This window comes from Xiphophorus hellerii, chromosome 17 (genome assembly GCF_003331165.1).
Source record: "Xiphophorus hellerii strain 12219 chromosome 17, Xiphophorus_hellerii-4.1, whole genome shotgun sequence".
NCBI lineage: Eukaryota > Metazoa > Chordata > Actinopteri > Cyprinodontiformes > Poeciliidae > Xiphophorus > Xiphophorus hellerii.
In genome coordinates, this window is record NC_045688.1 from 2,741,764 (window position 1) to 2,765,002 (window position 23,239).

Below are 23,239 nucleotides of genomic sequence, written 5' to 3' on the forward strand. Positions count from 1 at the left end.
AAACTGATTTGGAACATTTTCTTTAGTCTGATTTTATTTTTTGTTACTTGTATGAATTTTTGTCATATTTGTCCTTAAAATACTAAAATTTCCACGTAACTTTAGATTTTGGTCCATCTGATGATGTAATTTTTGAATATTAAATTATTAATTTGATCATCTACTCAGTACTTTTTACCAAATACTTTTTTACTCTTACTTGACTCATTTCTACATCTCATTGCTTGTACTTGTGACAGTGCAATGACAATAAAGTTGAATTCTATTCTATTCTAATTCTATTCTTGGATGGCTACTTTTGACGTTTTTTTTATTATTACATAATGATTTCAAAACAACAATAGTATCGTTTATTGCAATAACTTCTGGGACAATTTATCGTCCAGAAAAGTTTGTTTAATTTGATAAAGTATTTTTGAATTAAACTGCAGTGAGTTTTTAGAGTCTGAACACTTTAAACTCTAAACTCACGTCGCTGCTGCTGGTGGCGTCCGTGTTTCAGGATTCTCCGTCAGCGTTTCTGCGTCTGCAACAGGAGCTGTCAGAGCATGACAGAGGTCAAAGGTTAACACAAGACCCTACATATTTTCTAGTGTGTGACTGAACTCCCTGCAGACCGGCTGTCAGTCAGAGCGAATCAGGAATCAAGCGATGGTTACCGAGCGTCACAGTGTTTTACGGTTCCTGCAGTCAGTTTTTAATGCAACTTTTACACCTTTTCTCACCTTACAGACACAAACCAGGGATTTCCCTGAGATTTTATACGATAAACCAGCTGTCTGCAACCTTTAGTTGTAAAAACACAGCCTTTTGATAAATATCTACTATGAGACGTTTGTCATCTTTGCAGAACCGCCTTCTTATTTGCTATTTTTTAGGTTATAAAATAAATAAAACTTAATTTTTTTTTTCTGTTATTGGGTGCTGATATTTAGATATTTAGATTTCCAAACCCTAATTAGTTAGACTTTTATGATATCGTTTATCATTTATTGTGATAAATTTGGAATTCCAGAGTTTGAAAAATCACTTGCTAGAAAAAACTCAGAAATCTTCTCAAAAATTCCTGTTTTAAAAGTCAATTTTTTTTACTTTTGACACTGGAAAATGTTCTTTTTTTTTCTAGAAAAATTCAGATTTTTTGCTAGCAAATTTGCAACTTTTGTAGCTCAAACATTTCCAAGATTCATCTCAAAATCTCTACCAAATTATCAACTTTACAAACTCAGAAATTTCTAAGTTTTTCTAGAAAATTTCAGACATTTTTTGGCAGAAATTCACTCCTACTTTTTCATAAGTGTTTTTTGTCTGCAATGAATCTAATACGCCGTGGTGTAATCTAGTGTGGAAATTGAATACAGTAGTTTCTGATTTCTGCAGAGTGCAGATCAGTCTAGTTTGATGAATTTGCCTCGTTCTGTTTCTTTCGGCCTGATCTTCAGTCTGTGTTGTAGTTTTTGCTGCTCCAGCATCTTTTCCTCTGGATTCTTATTAAAAACGAACTCAGACGTTTCCCATCACCTCCCGTCTGTCGTCCGTCTGAACCTTTCCCAGGAATCCCATCAGGTTCTGGGCTCAGAAACGACCCTTTTGAAACATGAAGACTTTAATTTTAGTCCAACCTGGAAGCGTCAGACGGTGTTAATTTGTCTCCTGTGTTTTTGATTTTTCTGCTCTCGGCTTGTTTGGCTTTTCTTCTGCCAACTGGGATCTGCTTGGATCAGCGATGAGCTTCTGCTGGATCAACAGTTTGGTTTGTGGATTAAAAAAGGAATTGCAGTAATTGAAGAGTTGATATTTTAGTATTTTATAGTAAATCTGACCACATTTATCCCATCACCTACTCTAAAGAAGACTTTAGTGGATCCAAATATGCAGTTAATTAACTTATTAATTAAATACAGCAGGTGTTTTCAGAGGGAGTCGCCTGAATCTGGTTTAGTGCAGATGAAATGCAAACTGGTTCCCTGTTAATGACGCAAACATGCAAAAGTCCTTTTTAACAAAAATAATTGGGTTTGGATTCTTAGTTTGTTGTTGAGCAGGTAACAAAAAATTAAAATAGATGTTTTAGCTTTTAAAAAAGTTATTTACTACTTTTTGTTTAACAGACTAACATTTTCTGCTCTCTCAGGTTGAAAACATTGCTTTTCCAGTTTGTTCAGGTTGTAAAGTATATCTAGGTTTGGGCTTTGACTAGGCCATTCTGGGATGTAAAAGATATTCATGAATATTGTTGGGTGATTTTATTTAGAGTATCAGAATAAAGGGGTCGGAGTAAAAATTCAGGTTGCTCTTTTCAGTAGAGCTGAGCGATATGGCTAAAAAATATCAGATTTTTTTCATTCCAGATTTGATTTTTGATTTTAGTTGATTTCTTTTCTAAAACATAATTTACAAAATATTTTCAAAATGTGGCTTTTTGTGTTGGATTTCTCATAATATTACAACTTTTTCTGACTTTATTCTGGTAATATTGCGACTTTATTCAGGTAATTAATAAATAAATTGAATCCTGGCCTTAATATCCCATCATAAATTTAATCTTAATTCAAATGTAAGAAGAAGTAAAACAAGATGGCCACCGTAGGCGTGAAAAAATCCTTATTCTCCAAAAGTCAAACATTTAATTAATTGATCAAATTGATTTCTCACCCTGCCCTGCTTTTCAGATTTCTGAGTGAAATTTTTAGTTGGTCTGTTGCATAAAATCTCCATAAAAAGCATGAAGTTTGTGATTTCTGTGACACATTGTGGTAAAATATTGGTCTATGGTGGCAGAATCGGAAACTTCTGAGCGTTTTCCGGGGAATGCTGGTGTTGCTCTTTGGTCCGGTCGGAGTGAGCAAACTGAGAAACGCTGACCAGGTGTTGTTTCCAGAAAGGTGGAAGACAGAAAACCAGTGGAGATAAAAAACAAAACAAAAAAAACCCCGCCGCCTCTTCCTCTCAGCGCGCAATTACAGACGATGCCGAGGAATCCAGAGCCCTCCCCTCCCCCTTGGAGTGTGAAGAGGAGGAGGAAGGTGGCAATCATGGATGAGAAGGAGGAAAGGATGACAAAGAAAGGGAGGAAGGAGCTAATGAAGGAGAGGAAGCACACAATGGAGAGCTGAGATGAAGGAGTGTTTTGTGTGTGTGAGGCGAGGTTTTTGATTGGCCGAGGCCGCTGAAAGAAGACTGGAACAGAGGAGGAGAGGAAGGCTGCAGAGAATACAAAGAGCAAGTGTGTCAGAGAGAGTGTGTGTGAGGCGTCCAGAGGTGTGTGTGTGTGTGTGTGTGTGTGTGTGAGTGCAGCAGCAAGCAAAAAGCCAAGAGGAGGAGGAGGAAACCTGATCCCACTCCCTCTCCCCGTCTGCCTGTGTGTAGCTCGCTCATCGTCCTCAGCATCGCTGCTAGCTTAGCCCGGCCCGGTTTGGACCCGGTTTGGACCCGTGGTGCGCCGGGATGGAGAGGTTCCTGGCCCTGCTGCGCCTCCTGAGCCGGAGGCGGCGAGGGAGGCGGTACCGGGCGGACGACGACTACCAGGAAGGCTATGAAGACGTTTACTACTACACCAGCAAGTACAACACACACCTTCTGAGTGAGTGCTGCAGGCAGGGCAGCTTATCAACAGATTATCACTGCTGAAGGAGCTCCAAGCTGGGGCTGGAGTCCTTCTCAGAGGACGCCGGGGCATTTAAAGCGGCCCGGCTGGGCGCAGGGAGCAGGTGCACGTGAGGTTCCCTTCGATTTGACTTTAAAATGAGGTGAAAATAGGAGCGCGTGGCGGCTTCTCCATTATAGATGAAGGTCTTTTCTCAGTTACGGCACACACGCCTGCTCAGGTGTCCAGGTGGATCGTTGGTAATAACAAGGCAGGAAGTGTTTACAGGAGGAAGGAATGTGGGAAATTCATATAATTCCAGGTTTCTGTTGCGGTGAAATCCTGCTGAACTTCAACAAGCGTTGCAGGAATCCTCTTCTTAGCTTTTATTTACGGATCAGACTTCTCCTGGTGGACATGATTTATCGTGATTAATCTAATTTAGTAATCGCAAGCTGGAGTATACACTCTAAAAAAGAAAATTTGCTGAAAGAACACAGCATGTTTTTCTTCCAGTCTAAGAAAAATGAGTAAAAGTATAAAACCTGCGACTGCAGCTGCTTTGTATGTACTTTATCTTAGCGCTAAAACAATTAATCGTGATGATTTGATTATTGAAATAACTAATTTAGTAATTGATTAATCATGAACTGGTATTCTTTAGAAATTAAAGTTTATTGATCTTTGAGAGAAACTGGATCAAACTGGATGTTGTTGGTTTATAAGAAAGTAGTTTGAATTGTTAGTTTAGAACAATTTAGAGCAAAAACCTTCTTTGTAAAAAGCCATTTTAAGCAATATGGCTTAAAAATGTAATCTTTTGAATACTTTTTTGTTTTCTTTCCTAAAAAAAAAATTACAAATGAGAGAATATTTTTAAAAAGTGTTTTTTTATTTCAGTCATCCCTTCTGTGAGTTGCACAACGCAGGATTTTGGTGTAATTATAACAACATAGTCAAAATATTAGCAGTAAAAAGATGCAATTTTACCAGTAGAAATCTTAAAATTATGTGAAAATTGTTTTTTGTAAGAAAAAGCTTCTGCCGCATCCAGCTCAGTTTGTCTTGTTCTTTCTTCAAAATACTCAGTAATTTCTACAAAAGTTTCAAAGTTCTGCTACTGATAATAATTTGATGCTGATGTGTTAAAATATTAAGTGTTTCCTTATTTGTAAAACCAACATATAGCTTCACAAGATGCTCTACTTTTACTTTTTTGTTATTTTTGGAGTTTTCATGAAGTCGCCACTTTATTCTCGTATTATTAAGTGTGCTTGTCAACCAAGATGGCCGCCCTGGGCAAGGACTACATTGGTGAAAGAAAAATCCAAATTTTCCAAAGAGTCAATCTTCAAAAACCAAAAATTTGATTAATAGATAAAATCAGTTTAATGCTCAACCGTAGAAGAATTAATAAAAAAATATATTTTCCATCTTCAGACTTTCCAATCAATCAGGCCTGTTCCAATCTTTATTCTCTCATCTTTAATTTCAGTTTAAATTTGACCGTTTTCAGGTGTTTGCTTCATCAACAACCCAAACCCTTTTATTTCTAACACGGCCGTGTCGGACAAAGCTGAGCTGTCTTTGTTCTGACAGCTTCTTCCATCCGTCCCTGAATAAATTTACAAATCAGGCCTCTGTGGATCTGATGCCGTCAGATCAGACTGGATCTGTTGCTAAAAAGGTGGCAGGGCGTGGTGGCGCTTTCAGCCTGATGCTGCAGGTTTTTTACTTTTTTAGACTCTGATTTACCCTCTGAGGCCAGTTTGGATCTAAATATACCAAACAAATCAATCTATTGAAGTGACAACGTTCAGACTTGTTTCAGGCACCTGGGACATCAAAAGAAGGACATTTGCTTAAAGAACAACAGACAAAAAGCAGCAATTAAGCCAAAACTGTACAAAAAAATATATAAATATTGCATTTAAAATATAAATAACCTTCTTTGCATGTAAATTTGTTCCTCCCATAACTCCTAAAGTCGCAGTTTAGCTTCACCTGGTTTAAAAAATCCTATTTAAAATTTGAAGTCTGGCTCTCTCTCTCTCTTTCACAGCCTGGATGAAACAGACATATTGGATTTAACAGTTCGCTCAAGTTTATTTCTGAATACTTGTGACATACTGTATATCATACTGTACATGTCATTGTAGTGTTTGCAGTTCACAGGATTGGATGCTAATATTTATTTTCCGGTTGGATGGAGTGTTAGTGGAGCAGATGCCCAGAATGCTGAAGGTAATGGTGAACAAAATGGGATTTATTGCACCTGTTATCATGTAGTCTTGATGAAAATTGCGAAGAGGTTGTAATGTAGTTACAGTTTCCACAGTTTGGTTTGTTCTGCTGATTTTTTAGGTGGTTTATGGTCTGGAAATGTCGGAGAAATGTTGTTAAAATCTGAAGTTTCATCCCGATTTCTGGGCTTTAAAGGATGGGATTTTTAAAAAAAGCACCAACATATTTGCTTCTAGATGACTAGAGAGGATATTTAGTGTTTGATTTCCTGCAGCTGGTTTTCATGGGTGAACCCTGGTTCCTGTCGCCATCTGCGAACCTTCAGAGAAACCGCCGACTGGACTTTTCCAAACTGATTAACGATTCTGTTTGGCCGCCTCTCGCTGGTTTTCCCCAAAGAAGACCCAACAAACAACTCTGTGTGCGAATTTAATCGTCTAAAACATGACTTCTGAGCGTGTTTATATGCTGAGATTTACTGCTGAACTTTGACCCTGCTTTGGGAATGTACAGTTTGTGTGTGTTTGTGCTGCAGAGCTGCCAAAAGGCATTTCTCGAAGCCATCGTCCGATTCAGGGTGTGTGTTGTGGTCATTGCAGCGTGTGATTATATTTGAAAGCGATTTATGGCTGGTTGACTGACTAACCCGGAGACAAACACAGAAACTCTCCTCAGACCTGCTTTATTGGGGCTTTACTCCCTGATTTAATGTCTTTACCAACATTAACGTGACAATCGGTGATACCTGGGTTTTTACATCTTTTCCCCCTCATGAGTCACATTTCTATTCAAAGGGGAGATGTGTTTATGTGCTAGGCTCATTTTTACAAATCTAACATTTTAATCATCGATGTAGTTTAATTGATCTACTCCAATCAACTATGTAGCTTAATTATTACTGTATGAATACATGAATCCGTTTCTCATAAATATTAGAAAACAAAATGTATGCAGACTAAGTGATCAATGTCTCAGGTAGAAGTTGGGACCGATATAAATTCCTAAAAAATACTTTTTGGACATAAATCTAAATTTTATAACATTATAATCTATTATTTATCACAGGACATAAAAAACAATTTTCTGAGCAAATGAGCAAAAACAAAGCAGTACATCAGAGGATTTACCAGAGTGGAGAAGCAGACATTTTTCTAGAGGTCCCACCACAGTTAACAGTCTAGACTTTGACTAGGCCTTTGCAGCACCTTGAATCTTCTCTATTTACTCCCTGAATCAATCTTGGACAGATTGACTCATGTCTGACAATCAACCAGCAGCAAAAAATAAATATGTATTTTTTGCAGCTTGAAGCTAACTATGCATCTCTGACCTAAATATTTAGTTGTCAAGCTAAATATTTAGCATCAATCTAATTAAAAGGGGCCTTTATAATAGAACAAATGGTAACTGTACGGCTTTGGGAAATCAAGCCCCATTTTTCCTCTTATTACAGGCTAAATAACCCAAATTATTGCTGTTAATTTATGACTGTGTAACTTTAAAAACGGCGCCCCCTACATCTTTATTTATTATGCTGTATTAATAAATATTGTCTTGAACTTTTTCACATTTCGTGATGTTACACCAACAAACAGCAGCGTGTTTTATTGGGACTTTATGTGGTACAGCAACATAAAGTCGCTCATAAATATGAAATGAGGGATAAATCCTTTCAGTTTGTGGTGCAACATGACAAAATGTCAGACTTTGAACTTCTCAGATTAAATGTTTCCCCCTCAGATCTGTTGATGATGAGCAGCTTTCTAATATTTTTAGCAGTCACTGTCTCCTGTCTCACCTTCCCTCTCCGACCGCTCCGTCGTCTCATCATGTGCAGAAATATTATGATGCATACATTAACACACAGAGAAAGTGACGGTTGGATGATCCAGAGCTCAGAGCTGTGCAGCTCACAGCCGTCATGTGTGATGCGAAGGCTGCTGACATAGAAAACGTGCTAATTAATGCCTTAAATCGGCGCTCGGTTAACATCTCTGTGTCCAACGTGACGGAGATGAAAGATCAGGAAGCTCTGCTTTGTCTGATTGTTCCTGTTTGGAGGAAACAAATCTGTTAAAAGCAGGAACATCTTTGTTTTTATCCCTTCCTGGCTGCCATTAGCAGACCCATCATGAAGCGTTCGCCTACATGTTTTTTACCATGTGTGAATGTGTTAGACTCCCCTCGACTCCGCCGGCTCCAAGGCCCACGTCCTCCACTCGTCCGTCAGCTGCCGTTGGCGCCGAGCCGCTCCGTCCGGAGGCGGCGTTCTTCTCCCGATTATCTTCACAGCCCATGAACACACACGAGCGAGCGGCGGAAAGTAGAGCAGAAATCCACGCAATTAATTAATCTGCAGGCCTCTCAGGATTCACTACGCTTTCCCCTCATTATTTGGATTTGATGTTTAATTAGTTCTTTTAAATTAAAGAACAACTTCCTCATTTTTCCCCCTCTGATTCCCTGCAGACAGTTGCCAGTTCATTAGGTACATCTGGCTCTGAGTGATGCAACAAACCCGGCGCTTTCCATATTTCTAACGCTCAGGACGTCCTGCTGGTTTCTGTTCTTGCTGATGTTTTATTCTCTTAATCTGCAGCTTCATATTTTACTCACATGGCTGGGAAAATTGGTCAATGTGGCAATTTGAATAATTTCTTTTTAGTTTGAGAAAAACTTACTCTTTGAAACAACTTTCTCTATAATCTGTGTTGAAACTCTGGGACTGCTGAAATTCCACACCACATCTTTAGTCCGCTTTAATCCAACGTCCAGTTCGTTCAAGTGCTAATGCTAATCAGCCCAAAAATGCGAACTCTGGTTCGTCTTCAAACCTCGGTCACTGTTCAGTTAAAGTGAACTCTGGTGCGATTTCAATGTTAACGCCAAGACTGCTCCAAAAGCAGGAAGTGGAGAACAATGCAAAGCATTCTGGGTAAATACAACCAAAGCAAACTAGCTAGCGTTAGCAAAAGAAATGAATTGTGGTCTTTAGCTAAAGACAAAAGAGAAGTCCTGCAACTGCTAAAATCAGATGGCACTCAATTTTTGTTTACATTTCATGAAGAAGGAAGTAGAGCTCAGTGTTTCCTTCAGTGGTTCTTGGTGCAGCGCCCCCACAGGCGAGGAGGGGAACAGGATGCTGAAAGGGTTTGGTTGGTTTGACTCAGTGTAATGTGAAAGAGAACCACAGCTGGAAATAGAACAAATGTTGCAGTTTTGGTCCCAGATTGAACCGAGTCTAACGGACTAGCTAAAGCTGGTTGTCTTTTGCTTTTTTAGTTACCTTCATTCCACATACGGCACAGGTCGGTCGGTGCGGTTTGGTCCGCCGTATTCAGGAGAGCGTTTCCACCGCCACCTGGACCCAAAGTTGATTTAGACACCAATACATATTTCCCAGGTGTCGACACACTTCTGTGGATTCGTATTTGATGCTTTAAGCTGCGCTTGCCTACCAAGATGGCGGTCACGTTTGTGGACTCAGAGGGATTCAAAACTAGGACCTTTTTGCTTTAGGACAACAATGCAAACAACTTGGATTCTTTGTCACGTCTTGTTTTTATTCTTACTCCACCTGGAAAAGTCGGAGGCAGAGTTCTGGTTCTGGTCGGACTCAGTGTGTCGTGGCTTCATCCCATCTTCACCGCCTCTCACATGAGCCGGTCTGTTGGGCCGAGACTATTCTCTCTAATTAAGGGGTGGCACGTCTCTTCTTCTTCTTCCCGTCACAGAGGCGTGTTATTAACACCCAGTTTATGTGCGCACACAGAAGAAGATGTCATGGTGACTCAAAACCTCGTGTTCACACACACACGCACACACACCCCCCACCCCCCCCCCCCCACCCCACCCCACACACACACGCATGCACACACGCGCACACGCACGCACGCACACACACACCGATTTTGTTGTTTTGCCAGCAGCTGTGATGATAACCTGGAATGTGTGTGTGTGGTTGGGGGGTTGGTGTGTGTGTGTGTGTGTGTGTGTGTGTGTGTGTGTGTGTGTCTGTCTGTGTGTGTGTGAGCTCTGCTTTCATCTGTAAAATCACTCTTTTGTACGTCGCGGGTCGCTCTCGCCCCTCAATTATTCATCGGCCTGTTTCCATGGTAACCGCTGCGGCCGCATGCGCGTGTGTTCGGCAGCAGCGGGACGGGCTTCATCAGCTCGCGACGGTGTATTATTACACGCGAGGTGCGTTCAGGGACGTCCGTAAACTTGGGCACTTGGCAGCAGAACCTTTCTGCGCTGGAACCGGTTGGCTTGCATCGATGCTGAATCTGGTTCTGGTTTCTTTTGGTTCTACTTCCTGTAACTCTTTTCCTGGTTCTGATTCTTCAGATTTTGAAAACTTTCCCCAGTTCTAGTCGCGATAGCGGCTTATCTTGGCCCGGTTTCTCGGTTCTGCTGGATCCACCTTCTGATTTATGATACAACTAGTTCTGTTCGTTAGCTGGTTCTGGTTCATTAGCTGGTTCTGCCCCAGTTTGTTGGATTTTAACAGATTTTTTTCATTTTATCTTGTTTGAATTCTTTGGATCTTTCAGAACCAGTTTTATAGATAACAGTTGGTTCTGTTTTTAGACTCTCGAGGAACACTGTGATCCATGTAGTTCTGGTTCTTTTGGTTCAGAATCCCAGAGTCCAGATCTATCTGGGTTCTGGTTCTGATGGGTTTATGGATCTCAGCTGGTTCTTCTTCATTTCTGATGTTCTCTTAACGGTTTTACTGGTACTGATCCAAGATACATTCGATGGTTCTTCTGAGTCCAGTTCTGTCTGGATTTATCTGATCTGCTCAGCTGGTTTTGAGTTGTTGGGTTTAGCTCGGATTGAATCCCATTGCTTGAAGGTTTCAGAACCATTGTCAGGTAGGATGGGTTCTGTTTGGTTTGGACCTCCACTGAACCAGAATGTTTCTTATTTTTGGTAATTTGTTGGGTTTGAAGTGTTCTGGTTCTGTTTCGAACTGCTCTGGGATCTTTTCTGGCTTATTATTTGATTTGGGTCTGGGTTCAGTCTGGTTCTGAACCAGCTCTGGTCTTTCTGAATGTGCTGGTCCTGAAACTCCACAGTGGTTCTAATCTAACTGGTTACTGGTTCTGGTTTCTGTTGGGTTTTATTGATTTAAACTGGTTGTGAATGGTTTGGGTTCTTTTATATTGTATCCTCTTGGTACTGGTACTGTTACTGGTTCTGGTTCTGGCTTTAAATTATTTAGGTTTTCTGGTTTCGGTTCTGACTGATTTGGGTCTTTGCTTTGATGAATCTGCTTCTCGCAGGTTCTGGTTTTAAATATTTTCTAAATTAATCTGGTTGGAGTTGGTTCTGCTGATTCCGAACCATTTGTCTGGTTCTGGCTGGATCTTTCAGAACTTTTGTCAGACCCATTTCTGACTGGTCTGATGGTTAATCGGATAGAACTTCCTGTGGTTCTGGTGTTGGATTCATGTCTTTATTTCCTCCACATTTCTCTGGTTCTTGGGTGTTACACTTCCTCCATCTTTGATTCTGTTCGGTTCTGGTACCTTTAAATTCTGGTTCTGTTCCAGTTCTGAACGGGTTCAGTAATTTCTCCAGAATCTCAATCTTTAAGCTGTAATCTCTGCCCTTTTTCAGCTGGTTCTGATTTTATGTTGCTCTTTCTATTTTGTGATTTATTTTTTCTGATTTTTAGAGCCAAATACTGAGATTAAATATTACTGGAAGTTAAAAAAAGAAGAAGAAAAGTAAAAAGTTTGGTTTAAAGATAAACAGTAGAGCTGTAGCTTCAAGCTGCGGCGCTGTCGTATCATCATCAGGAGGCGTAACAGTCTCAAGGTGAATCTGATGTAAATCTGACCAGCAGGGGGCAGCAGACATCAGATTCTGAGACATAAGAAGTCTTTGTTGGACTGAGGATGATGATGCTGGTGGGGAGACACGGACTGAGGAAGGCTCACAGAGAGAGAGAGACAGAGCGGTTATAGTAAAATATCACAGATTATACCTTTAATACACAATGACTGACGTTAATCTGCTGTAATCTGCTGCCGGAACACTGACCTACATGTCTGACCACTTCCTACTGCAGGACACGCCCCCTTATCAGCTGCCGGCCAATCACATGGCACACTACGCAGGAGCTGAGCGCTGATTGGTCCTCACAGCGTCAGGAGTTAAACAGCTGCAACCTCCAGAATCGGACCGTTTAATTAGTCTGGGTCAATTTAATAATTGATTTTATCGGATTTGTTGTTAATAATGCTGCTCATTTTGGCTGTTTAATCTTTTTCTGCTGATTTGTCGTCTCTCTTTTCATTTTGTGGTTAAATTTAACATGGAACAATTTATAATATTTAATATTAATATTAATAATAATATTTATTACAATATTTATTATTGTAATAAATATTATTAAGTAGAAAATCAGTTATTTTCTTCTGAGGGTTCAGAGGAACTCAAAGTAAAAATATAATTTTTTAATTAAAAAAATATATAAGAAACTAAAATATAAATTATTAAAAATTAAATTAAAATAACAAAAGTAGAACATTTATCACAGAACTTATTTTAGTTTATAACCAAAACAGTAAAATTGATCCATCCATCCATCCATCCATCCATCCATCCATCCATCCATCCACCCATCCAAATATCCAAACATCCGTCCATCCATCCATCCATCCATCCATCCATCCATCCATCCATCCATCCATCCATCCATCCATCCAAATAGCCAAACATCCGTCCATCTATCCATCCATCCAAATATCCAAACATCCATCCATCCATCCATCCATCCATCCATCCATCCATCCATCCATCCATCCATCCATCCATCCATCCAAATAGCCAAACATCCGTCCATCCATCCATCCATCCATCCATCCATCCATCCATCCATCCATCCATCCATCCATCCATCCAAATATCCATCCATCCATCCATCCATCCAAATATCCATCCATCCATCCATCCATCCATCCATCCATCCATCCAAATATCCATCCATCCATCCATCCAAATAGCCAAACATCCGTCCGTACATCCATCCATCCAAATATCCAAACATCCATCCATCCATCCATCCATCCATCCATCCATCCATCCATCCAAATAGCCAAACATCCATCCGTCCATCCATCCATCCATCCATCCATCCATCCATCCATCCATCCATCCATCCATCCAAATAGCCAAACATCCGTCCGTCCATCCATCCATCCAAATATCCAAACATCCGTCCGTCCATCCATCCATCCATCCATCCATCCATCCATCCATCCATCCATCCATCCATCCATCCATCCAAATAGCCAAACATCCGTCCGTCCATCCATCCATCCAAATATCCAAACATCCGTCCGTCCATCCATCCATCCATCCATCCATCCATCCATCCATCCATCTATCATCCATCCATCCATCCAAATATCCAAACATCCGTTCGTCCATCCATCCATCCATCCATCCATCCATCCATCCATCCATCCATCTATCATCCATCCATCCATCCAAATATCCAAACATCCGTTTGTCCATCCATCCATCCATCCATCCATCCATCCATCCATCCATCCATCCATCCATCCAGATGCTCAGTCCAGTGGTGAGATACAGCATCCTCCCTCGTCCCTCCTCCCTCCTCCTCTTCCTCCTCCAGTCTGCGCAGACTCTTCCTCCCCCTCCCCCTCTCCTCCCTCTCTTCCCCTCTGGCTGATTTTTTTATTTTTTTATCTGAGAGCTTCACATCTGCAGCGCTCTCTGCCTCCCTCTCCCGCCTTCAATGACAGTTTCGTTTTGAGGAGCTCCTCCGTCTCTCAGCCGCTCGCAGAGGAAGAGGAGGAGAAAGAGGAGGAGGAAGAGTAGTATTTCCCATTTTTCCTGTCTTTCTTTCCCGTTCTTCATCGGCGGCTGCTGCACCTGCATGGCGCTCGGGGGGGAGGCGACGCTCGGCTCGGCTTCACTATGATCGCCGTGTCGTTTAAGTGTCGCTGCCAGATTCTGCGTAGGGTGAACAAAGGTAGAGACAGCATGCATGTGCATGTGTGTGTGGGTGTGTGTCTGTGCGTGTGTCTGTGCGTTAGCATGCAACATACATGCTGCATGCTGGTCGTGTGTCTCTGGCGGCAAACTGCTGACATTGAACATGAAGAGAGGAGAAGGGGTTATTGGGCATTACAGCCAGCTGTGTGTGTGTGTGTGTGTGTGTGTGGGTGGGCGTGTGTGTGTGCGTGTGCTACACGATCTCCTGATGGATCCATCCAGTTGATGGCTGCAGGTTGCTGCGGCTCCGGGCAGCGTCCTATTATCCAGGATCTAATATTCATGTGTGAACAGGAAGCAGAGCAGGCAGGCGATGGCTGGTTGTTTGTTTGTTTCTGATCAGATTCTCCGTCTCTCCATCCGGTTTGAAGCTTCAGGTGTTTCTTGGCTGCTTCTTTTTTTTTTGCTTTTCATCGCTGTGACACAACTTTCAGGGCGAAACTGTGAGCTCGAGCTTTTTTCTCTCCTGTCGGAAAGAGTTTGTGTCACGCTGAAATATTATTCTCCGAGATTAAAGTCAAACTTCTCATACTCGACTCTTCAGGTCCACCTCAAAGCCTCGATTCTTACACTGACTGTGTTCAGTCCACTTGAATTAAATTCTAGTTTGTTTGCCTACAAAGTCTGGTTCTTTTGGAGAGAACCCAAAAGAACCAGACTTCTTTTGGGTTCTCCCAAGTTGAAGTTTGGTCTACTTACAAACCTAGGATGTTTTTATACCTGATAGTCTGGTAAACTCGGTTTGATTGGGACCAAAACAGCAAAATTTTTTTACATTTTCAGCTGCTGTGGTTCTTTTTCACACCAACCAAATTAAATGAACAACCTGTTCCCCTCCTCCCCTGTGGGGGCGCTGCACCAAGAACCACTGAAGGAAACTGCATGAAAACCTAGAAAGATGACACTGAGCTCAACTTTCTTCCCAAAATGTAAACAAAAATGGAGTGGCGTCAGATTTTAGCGGTTGGAGTGTTTTGCTTTTGTCTTTTGTAAAAACATACATCACATTTTTCATGCTAGCTGTAGCCTAGTGTGTGTGTTTTGCTTGTATTTACCCACAATGCCCTGCGATTTAGTCCACTTTCTGCTCTTGTCTGTTTGGCTTTTACAGATGTATTTGAACTACACCAGAGTTCGCTACCAAAACAAGACCTACATTCTTCTCTTGTTTTGATTAAAGTGAACTCAGTCCGCTTTAACGCAACTCCAGTTTGTTTGCCTAGAAGGTTCGGTTCGTTTGGGGGAGTGTGAATGTGTAATCGGACCAAAACCGCTTAAAAATCTTGGTGTGGACTCGGTTGAAGTGAACTCTGGTGCAATTCGAATGCATATTTGAACACCAAGCAGACCAGAGACCGCTCCGAAAGCAGGAAGTGGACTACAACGCAGAGTATTCTGGGTAAATACAACCAAAACAAACCTGTGGGCCTAAATTGCTTGTGGTTTTTAGCCAAAGACAAAAGAACAACCACTAAAACCTGTGGAGACCATTTTTCTTTGCATGTTGTGAAGAAAGAAGTTGAGGTCAGTGTCTTCTTTGGTTTTTGTGTTGTTTCTTTCAGTAGTTCTTGGTGCAGCGCCCCCATAGGCGAGGAGGGGAACAGGTTTTTCAAAGGATTTGGTTGGTTTGACTCAGTGTAGTGTGAAAACCACAGCAGCTGTAAATGTAACGGATGTTGCAATTTTTGTCCCCAATCAAACCGAGTCAGGTGGAAAAATCCTAAATTGTTCAAATGTGAAGTGTTTTTCTCTCAGTCCTGGCTAAGACAGGATAATTTACCTGACTTAACAGCCAAAAACAGCTCTTCTTTCAACCGTTTGCTTTCTTAAAATGTCAAATCAAACATCAACATGAATATGACAAGAAGCATGCATCATTCATCAAACCCTTCAGGGAGTCAAAGCCTTGACTTTTTCTAAAAAATGAGTCAGTTTCTGCTGTATGGAGCCAGGAATCTGTCCATGGAGGTTTGCATGTCATCCGGCTTCTTTTTACACGAAAGTATCAATATTTTAAAGAGACAGTTGTCTATTTAACTGTAACCCTCCAGGTTCCAATGTCAGGAGTGCTATCCTGGGATCTTTGTTGAATTTGTCATTATAAATGTTTAGGATTTACAGAGATTTCTCCCTATAATCACTCTTGTTAGACAGGTTTTCTTTTCATTATTGTTTTACCTTGTAGCTATGCAGTTATATACATTTGATTGTCTAAAATAAATAAATATATTGTATAACGTGAAAGAATAATCTTGGTCGAAAACACTGAATTTTTCGAACATAACAAAAAGACAAAAATGAGCTTCAATTAAAGTTTATCTAGTGATTTATCTTTTGAAAAATCCAAGTGAAACTTCTATGAAATGAGAGACTTGACAATCCAGCACCATACAGAGAGATTTAAAAGCTCTTGTTGGGGAGCACAGTCCACTGAGGTTGGACTTTAGTGACTAAAAACTTTCATTTGAAGCTTGATTTCTGTCAAAACTCAGCTAGACATTCCTCTAACTGATTCAGACTTTCCATTTTTCTAAATAACTGTTTGAACAGAATAAGTTTTTTTAGGAAGCCAAATGATTACCATTCAACTTCCTCTCTTCTCTACATAAGAGTTGAGAAAAGTTCAAGTTTAACTCGTGTATTTAGTTGCGTTACATTAATGCCGCTGTCGTAATGTTATGTTAGTTAAGATGCTGAAATGTTAGCTTCAGTCACACATTCTCTCCTTATTGTTGCAAATTTATTTTACTAAAAATGAAAAGTAGGAACTTTTAGATTTATTTTTGTTGTAATTTCAGAGGCTTGTTTTTTGTTTTGCTTATTTTTTTAAAGAAAAAATTCAGTCCATATCAAATGTAAACTCCTTTTTAATTTCTCTGATTTTATGGCTTGTGCTTCTCTTCATGTTTCGGTTTGTATGTTTTTTATCTGCTGTTTCTTTTCGTTTGTGCTTCTTTCTCTTGTTTACACAGTTCAAAAGTTAGCTGGTTCAATGTCACGGTTTACTGGGACGTTACAGATTCAATTGAATTATCATTATACAACCAGGATTGTGCTGCAGCCTCACAGACGAGGTGAAAACAACATCCAGATTAGGTCTGAATGGCTAAATCCTGAACAAACAGCAACAGTGTTGGAACAAAACATTTTTGGCAGCTGGAGTTTATTTCAGGACACTTTCTGCTCTGTTTATATCACGTGTACTTTTGATTTTATGTCTGTTTTTACATCAAATAATGAATCAGTGGAGAAATAAAAATAGTAGTGAGTTGCTATTGGATGTAAAATGTAAAAAATTATCTTTCCTTCCTCTGACAACATCAGTAAAATCAAACATTATTTCTAATCTGTGCTGTCAGTGTTCAAGTCAGGTGTGGCTGACTTTAATACTCTATCGTTCAACTCAGTGACCGGTTGATTGAAATAAAATCCACTTTTTGAAAATATTTTCTCTTGTTTTAGAAAAGAAAGTCATTTAATTGGATCTGATATGAAAAAAATCAGGATGTTATTTTTAAGCCGTATTCCCAGACACGTAATTTATTGGATTAATTTTGTGTATTCACAAATTAACAAGAACACCTGATCTGAATGTGCTTTCCTTTTGTTATCTATATTTAGATGTCTATAAAAAATACCCCTAATATTTAACCTTTTGAACAGCAGATGGTTTATTGGATTAAACGAGCCGCTTCCTCCGTGTCCCAGCAGCAGAACCAGACTGGAAACCAGAACCTCGTCTGCCTGAAATCCGTTGAGACTCTGACTTTGGCTCCGCTCTTCCCCTCTTCTTCCTTTTTAATTACGGGAATCACAGCAAACACTTGAGCAAGTTGGACCCCGTCCTCCACTCCAAGCCCCAGGACTCCCAGGATCAAGCTGGGGAATAACTTTCATCATTTTTGGCTCCATTTGAAGTTTCGCAGCTCTTTTTAAGTGGCTCAGTAGGTTTCCTCTCGCAGCCAAACATCTTGACTCGGTGGTTTTTAAAGCAGCACCTCAACATCTGAATTTAACCCTCGGAGAAAAGCTTTGTCTCCGTCGCAGCGGCTGCTCCTTCGGTTCGCCTGTGTATTTTAAACGGCTTTGAATGAGTCTATAATAAGGTACGGAGCGTCAGTGTGTCGCTGTGCTCCTCAGAGAATATTAAATATACAACTGAAAGCACAGCTCAGCTTTGAAACCCCACATAGTAGCTGCAGGACAAGAGTTATGAATGTAAATGCAAATATTGTTTATTTTTAATAAGCAGCAAGCCTTAGATCATTTTTAAAGACATTTAGGGGATATAATGAGGTAAATTATTACATTATTCGTTCCCAAAATGAAAGCCAGGACCTGAGAAGTGTTATCCAGTCGGTTTCTGCCAGCACCGCTCAGTTTATAGCCATCGATCTGTTCAGGGACCCCCTGCTGCTTCACCACGGGACGAAGGGAATTACTCAGAACAACCGTATCGATCTGCAGGCGCTGTGAGGAGACCTTCGTCAAAACAACAAACTGACCTGAGCTGTTTGTTACACCTGTTATCTGAAGCTCTCTTAAGGTCTGAGCTTTGACTGGGACGTTTCGACACCTCAATTCTTTTTATTCTTGTTTGTCCATTTGTCCAGCCCTGCTTGGACAAATGGACTCATTTAAATCTAGATTACTGTGCAGGGTTTGTCCAGGTGATCGATGATTCCTTTGAACAAATTAGGGTAGGTGTGTGGCCTATACAAAACATGTTCGGTAGGGGGCATGCCGTGGTGGCGGAGGGGTTAGCGCGACCCACATTCAGGCAAACGTAGCCTCGACGCTGCTGTCGCGGGTTCGACTCCCAGACCCGACGACGTTTACCGCATGTCTTCCCCCAACCCCCTTTCCTGCCAGCCTACTTTGAAAAAATGGACACTAGAGCCCACAAAAAGAGCCCTTGCGGGGCGATAAAAAAAAAACATGTTCGGTAGATTTTTTTGCATAATAATGAAATTTTTGTCTCTTTAGTTCTGCCCAGTTTTAGTTATTCGTCACTTTACATCCAAATAAACTCAACATTTCAAACAGATGCACAATTATACAACCATACATCTTTAAAAAGCATTAGTAACGCCTCCTGCACAACCAACGGGAATGCAGCAAGGGGTTTCTGGATGGTAAGTCAACAATAAAACACTTGACTTTTCCAGCAGTCATTGTACAACACACACACACCGGTTAAACCAGCTGACCAAATGTGCTGGAGCTCTGCTTTGGTTGCTAGGTAACGGTTGGAACTCTGCCTATGTTGCTAAGCAACGGGCAGTGCCTGCTTGCATTCCAGAGGTTTTTCAAACAACTCATTTTCCAGATGCCAAAAAACATGAATTTATTGTAGAATTACTCATAAAAGTCAACTGGATCCAATCATTTTTGCTCAAAATCTAAAATACATCAGGAAATCTTTATTCTGTTTGTAAAAACACAAAATCAGAACAACAAACCAATGAGTCAAACTAAGACTAGGTTATTATTTTACCCTGGTTGCAGAAGTACAGACTCCTTTTAAACGTTTTTAAAGATCCTTTGCTGTTACTTTCCCTCATGTAGTGATGGATAGGGCTGGTTTTCACTCCCCGCTCCTGCTTTTGGGTTTCATGTCTTTTGAATAAATAATGAGATGGTGCGAAGTGTCATGTTTTGTTGGTGTTCACCTGATTTTAGGATGTTCTGACGCAACAAACATCGCTTGTTTATATTTTAGCATCACTGAAAATGCAAATTTAATCCTCAGTCTGAGTGAATTTACGTCAGCATTTCATCCAAAGCTTTTATTTGAGCCTTATGCAGTATTATACGGAGCATGTTGAGTACATAGTAGTGTTGCTGAGCACAGAAAAGGCTGGATGCTGCTGCCCTACATCTGAAGGAGGAGGAGGAGGCTCAGCTTTCATCTTCACTTAGATATGGTCTGAATGTGAGTGTGTGTGTTACAAGTGTACTGGGGACCAAAACGTGAAACAATCACATTCAGGGGATTCAATTTGGAGAACGAAATAAAAACAATCCTGAAATTTTATTAGAACGACGTAGATTTAGGGTCAGAAACGATCTTCAGTGCAAGCTGAACCTACAGGGTAGCGATGTCCTCACAATGGCTGGAAAACATTGAAGTGTTTCCACAATCTCATTTTGCTTCTGAGCCCGGCTGCTGGAACCGAACAGAGCCGATCCAGATCAGATTAGAATAAATTACAGCCCAACAGGAAGCCAAAATACAATAACAGTAAAGAGCTCGACGGAAAACTTTTGGTTATTTTGATGTTTTCTTTTAATAATCTGAGATTCTAACTGGATTAAAACTCATAATTAAATCAAACCATCAGTCTGTATTTACTGACAGTTTTTTTATCTTAAACTTTTTGTTTTACTCATTAAACAAAAGATAAACAAAAGATTGTCTTCTAGACAAGTAAAAAGTTTGTATTGTTTTTTGTGTTGATAAATTGTCTAAATATGTTATTTAGGGTGACATCTTTATGTTTCTGTGTGAATTTTGATGTTTTTTGCACATTTATGTAGTTTTGCAATATTTTTGCCTGAAACTGTCTCAGTGCTGCCCTCTTTTGGTCGAACGTTGGCTACTGCAGTGGAATTTTTCCATCTGTATCAACTGACCGATCAAAAACAAAACACTTGTCTTGCATACAGCTGTAGAACCATGCTTCAATTCTGCTTGGGTTGCTAGGTAACGGGCAGAACTCTGCTTGGGTTGCTAGGTAACGGTGCAGTGCACGCGGAATGTGACTTAACAGTTAGGAGTTTTTGAAATGACTCCTTCAGACACCAAAAAACATGCCTTGCTGTTTTTTTTAAGCGCTTTAGTTGTTTTTAGAAGCAGTAGAAACAAAAAAGGGAAGTACAAAGATTTGCAAATTGTGAATTTTCCATTATAATTCCCCTTTAAATGAATGGCTAGAGCTTGAAAACCAGTTTAAGGAACTGATGAAACAGAAAGTTTTTCTTTTTCCCCAGAATGATTTAAGATATGTTTAAAACTAACCAGTAGTTGTTGGTGGGATGTCTGAAGCAAATGTTGTTCTGAATCCAGCTGACTGGAGTTTAAATCAATAAATGATGGTGTGTTTTTCTGTGTTTTCCTTTCAGATGAAGGGCCGTACACGAAGCACTCGGCCGGGTCGCGACCTCCAGATGGAGCGCTGGCCATCAGGAGGCAGAGTATTCCAGGTAACACTCCCACCATCATCCTGCTGATGGTTTAAAATGTGTTACTGGGATTCCTGTGGTTGGGAGTAATGAAGACGGCAGCTAAAAGTGGAGAACAGGAACAGCTGATGTTTTCCTCCCGTTAGTTGTAGGAAGATGCTTTGTTTGCACTTTATCTGCTCCCACCTGGAGCTGCTGTCCCAGTTAGGACTGCTTTCTGTGAAAACGAGCGAGAAATTGGTGCTTGTTATAAGGAAGAGTTTAAACCATTTACAGAAACTGGTGGAAATGTTTGTTTAATGTGTTTACACCAGTGAGACCAGTAAGAAGAAAATCTCTTGGAGACATATGATGGTTTCCACTCCTCTGAAACCGTTGCTGCTAGAAACACTTTAGTATTTTTTTTGGTTTTATTATATTAGTTATTTAGATTCTTTTTTTAATTGCCTTCTTATATTTATTGACTTAATTTGGATTTTCTTTAATTTTTTTATATTTTTGTGTTCTATCTTAAGATCTTAAAAATTGTTTATCGAATTTTGTTAAGCGTTATTTACTTATATTTTTATGTGCTGTAACTACTTGGTTTGGATTTTTTGGAAGAATATGTTTTTAAAATTATTTTAATTAATTATATTTTGGCATATTTAATTGTTTTTTTGGGGGGTTAATAAAGTAGTATATTCTTTTAATTGTTTTGCATTGACTGGATTATATTTTAGTTATTTAGTTTTGGTTAAAATATTTTTTAAATTTTAATTTTATTTCATCTTGTTTTTTATTATTTTGATTAAATGTAATGTGTCTGACAGTTTATTTGTTTTGACATAAAATATTGCTTCAAATTTAATATATTATAATTTTTGCAATGCTTTGTTATTATTATTATTTTTTAATACATTCCACTGCATTTAGTCTGAATTATTTTTAATGTAATTGCACTATTTATTTATTTTTTGCTGTGTTTTATTTGCTTTTTTACATTTGCTTAAATTTTTAATTAATTTAATTTTACTGTATTATTTTATTTAAGTGTTTAATACATAAAGTCAAGTAGATATTCCTATTTGACGTTTTACATTCCCAGTTGGATTCACTTTGTTGGTATCCAGTGACAAGCAGTTGGTAAAATTAAATGTTTTTTGCATTTCCATTAAATCACAGCCTTAAAAAAGTGCTGCGGGTTAAATTTCCCGATTGAACTTCTGGCACAGAGACTGGAGGTTGATGCTGCTTCATCAGCGGTGAAACAGAGGAGGCACAGTTCACATTCAGGCTGCAAAGAGCCCGTCTACAGAAATAGAGCTTCCTGTGAGGCTGGCTTTCTTCCTCAGCTCCTTTAAGTCAAAAAAGCCGTTTTGTGAAAAAACAATTTTAGAAGTCGCTCCTCTGCAGCTGCAGGGAGCTGCTTCATCAAACATGGGAGCAGAATCAAAGATTGGAGGTTTTCTTTTTTTAGATGGAGTCGCTGTTCGCTGCTGTTTGTGAAACCGTCGTAATCCTGGCTGAATGAACTGAGGTGAATCCCTGACTCATTAATATTAAAATCCAACGACTGAGTGAAATCCAGATTTCTGTTTTATCACCTGAGGACGGTTCACATCGCGCGGCAGCAGCTCTGTAGTTTCCTCGCGCCCAGCGCTTCCTCTGCTGAATAATTCAGAGGTTTGATAAAAAATAGATGGCCGACAGACCAGACTTCTTTTCTGTTTGTTGGGGTTATTATTTAATTTCTCCTTGTGTTTTAGAGAAACACTACGGCAGCGTGTTAGGGTCATTGTAGATGGAAAAAGAAGTCCATTTCCACCAAAAAAACTCTGAAATTTTATAGAAAATACAAGAACATTTCTAAGTTTGAAAAGTAAAAAAATTGCTTAAAAAAACCCCTGAAACTTTGAGATTAATCTCAGAAATGTTATTGAAATAACTTGCACATTTTTGAATTTCAAAGGTAAAACATCTCAAAATTTCAGTATTTTTCTAGCTAATTTGTGACTTTTCAAGCTTAGAAAGTTTCTTGTCTTTTCAATAAAATTTCAAGTTTGAGTCTTTTTTAAATCAAACTTTTGACTTGTCAAACTAAAATTTACAAGTTTTATTAAGAAAATTTCTCAAATTACTTTCAAAATTTTAGAGTCTTTTTAGTATTTTTTTTACTTTTGAAACAGAAGCTTATAAAGTCTTTCAAGC

The 23,239-nt window shown here is 39.6% G+C and overlaps 1 protein-coding gene across 13 annotated transcripts in view; it reads left to right on the forward strand.

The window, feature by feature from the left end:
- The window catches only part of grip1 (glutamate receptor interacting protein 1), a 67,639-nt gene that overhangs the window by 21,543 nt on the left and 22,857 nt on the right, over positions 1-23,239 (forward strand). For 3 of the 13 annotated variants that reach the window (XM_032589478.1, XM_032589472.1, XM_032589474.1), the window contains exon 2: positions 20,990-21,070. Coding sequence is in view for 12 of the 13 variants with exons in the window: in XM_032589472.1 (XP_032445363.1) it covers positions 20,990-21,070 (81 nt within the window). In the remaining variant the exon portion in view is untranslated. Of the gene's footprint in view, positions 1-3,082; positions 3,584-13,491; positions 13,842-20,989; positions 21,071-23,239 lie in introns of those variants that run through there. The other 10 variants (XM_032589466.1, XM_032589476.1, XM_032589468.1 and 7 more) reach the window with 6 other exon arrangements.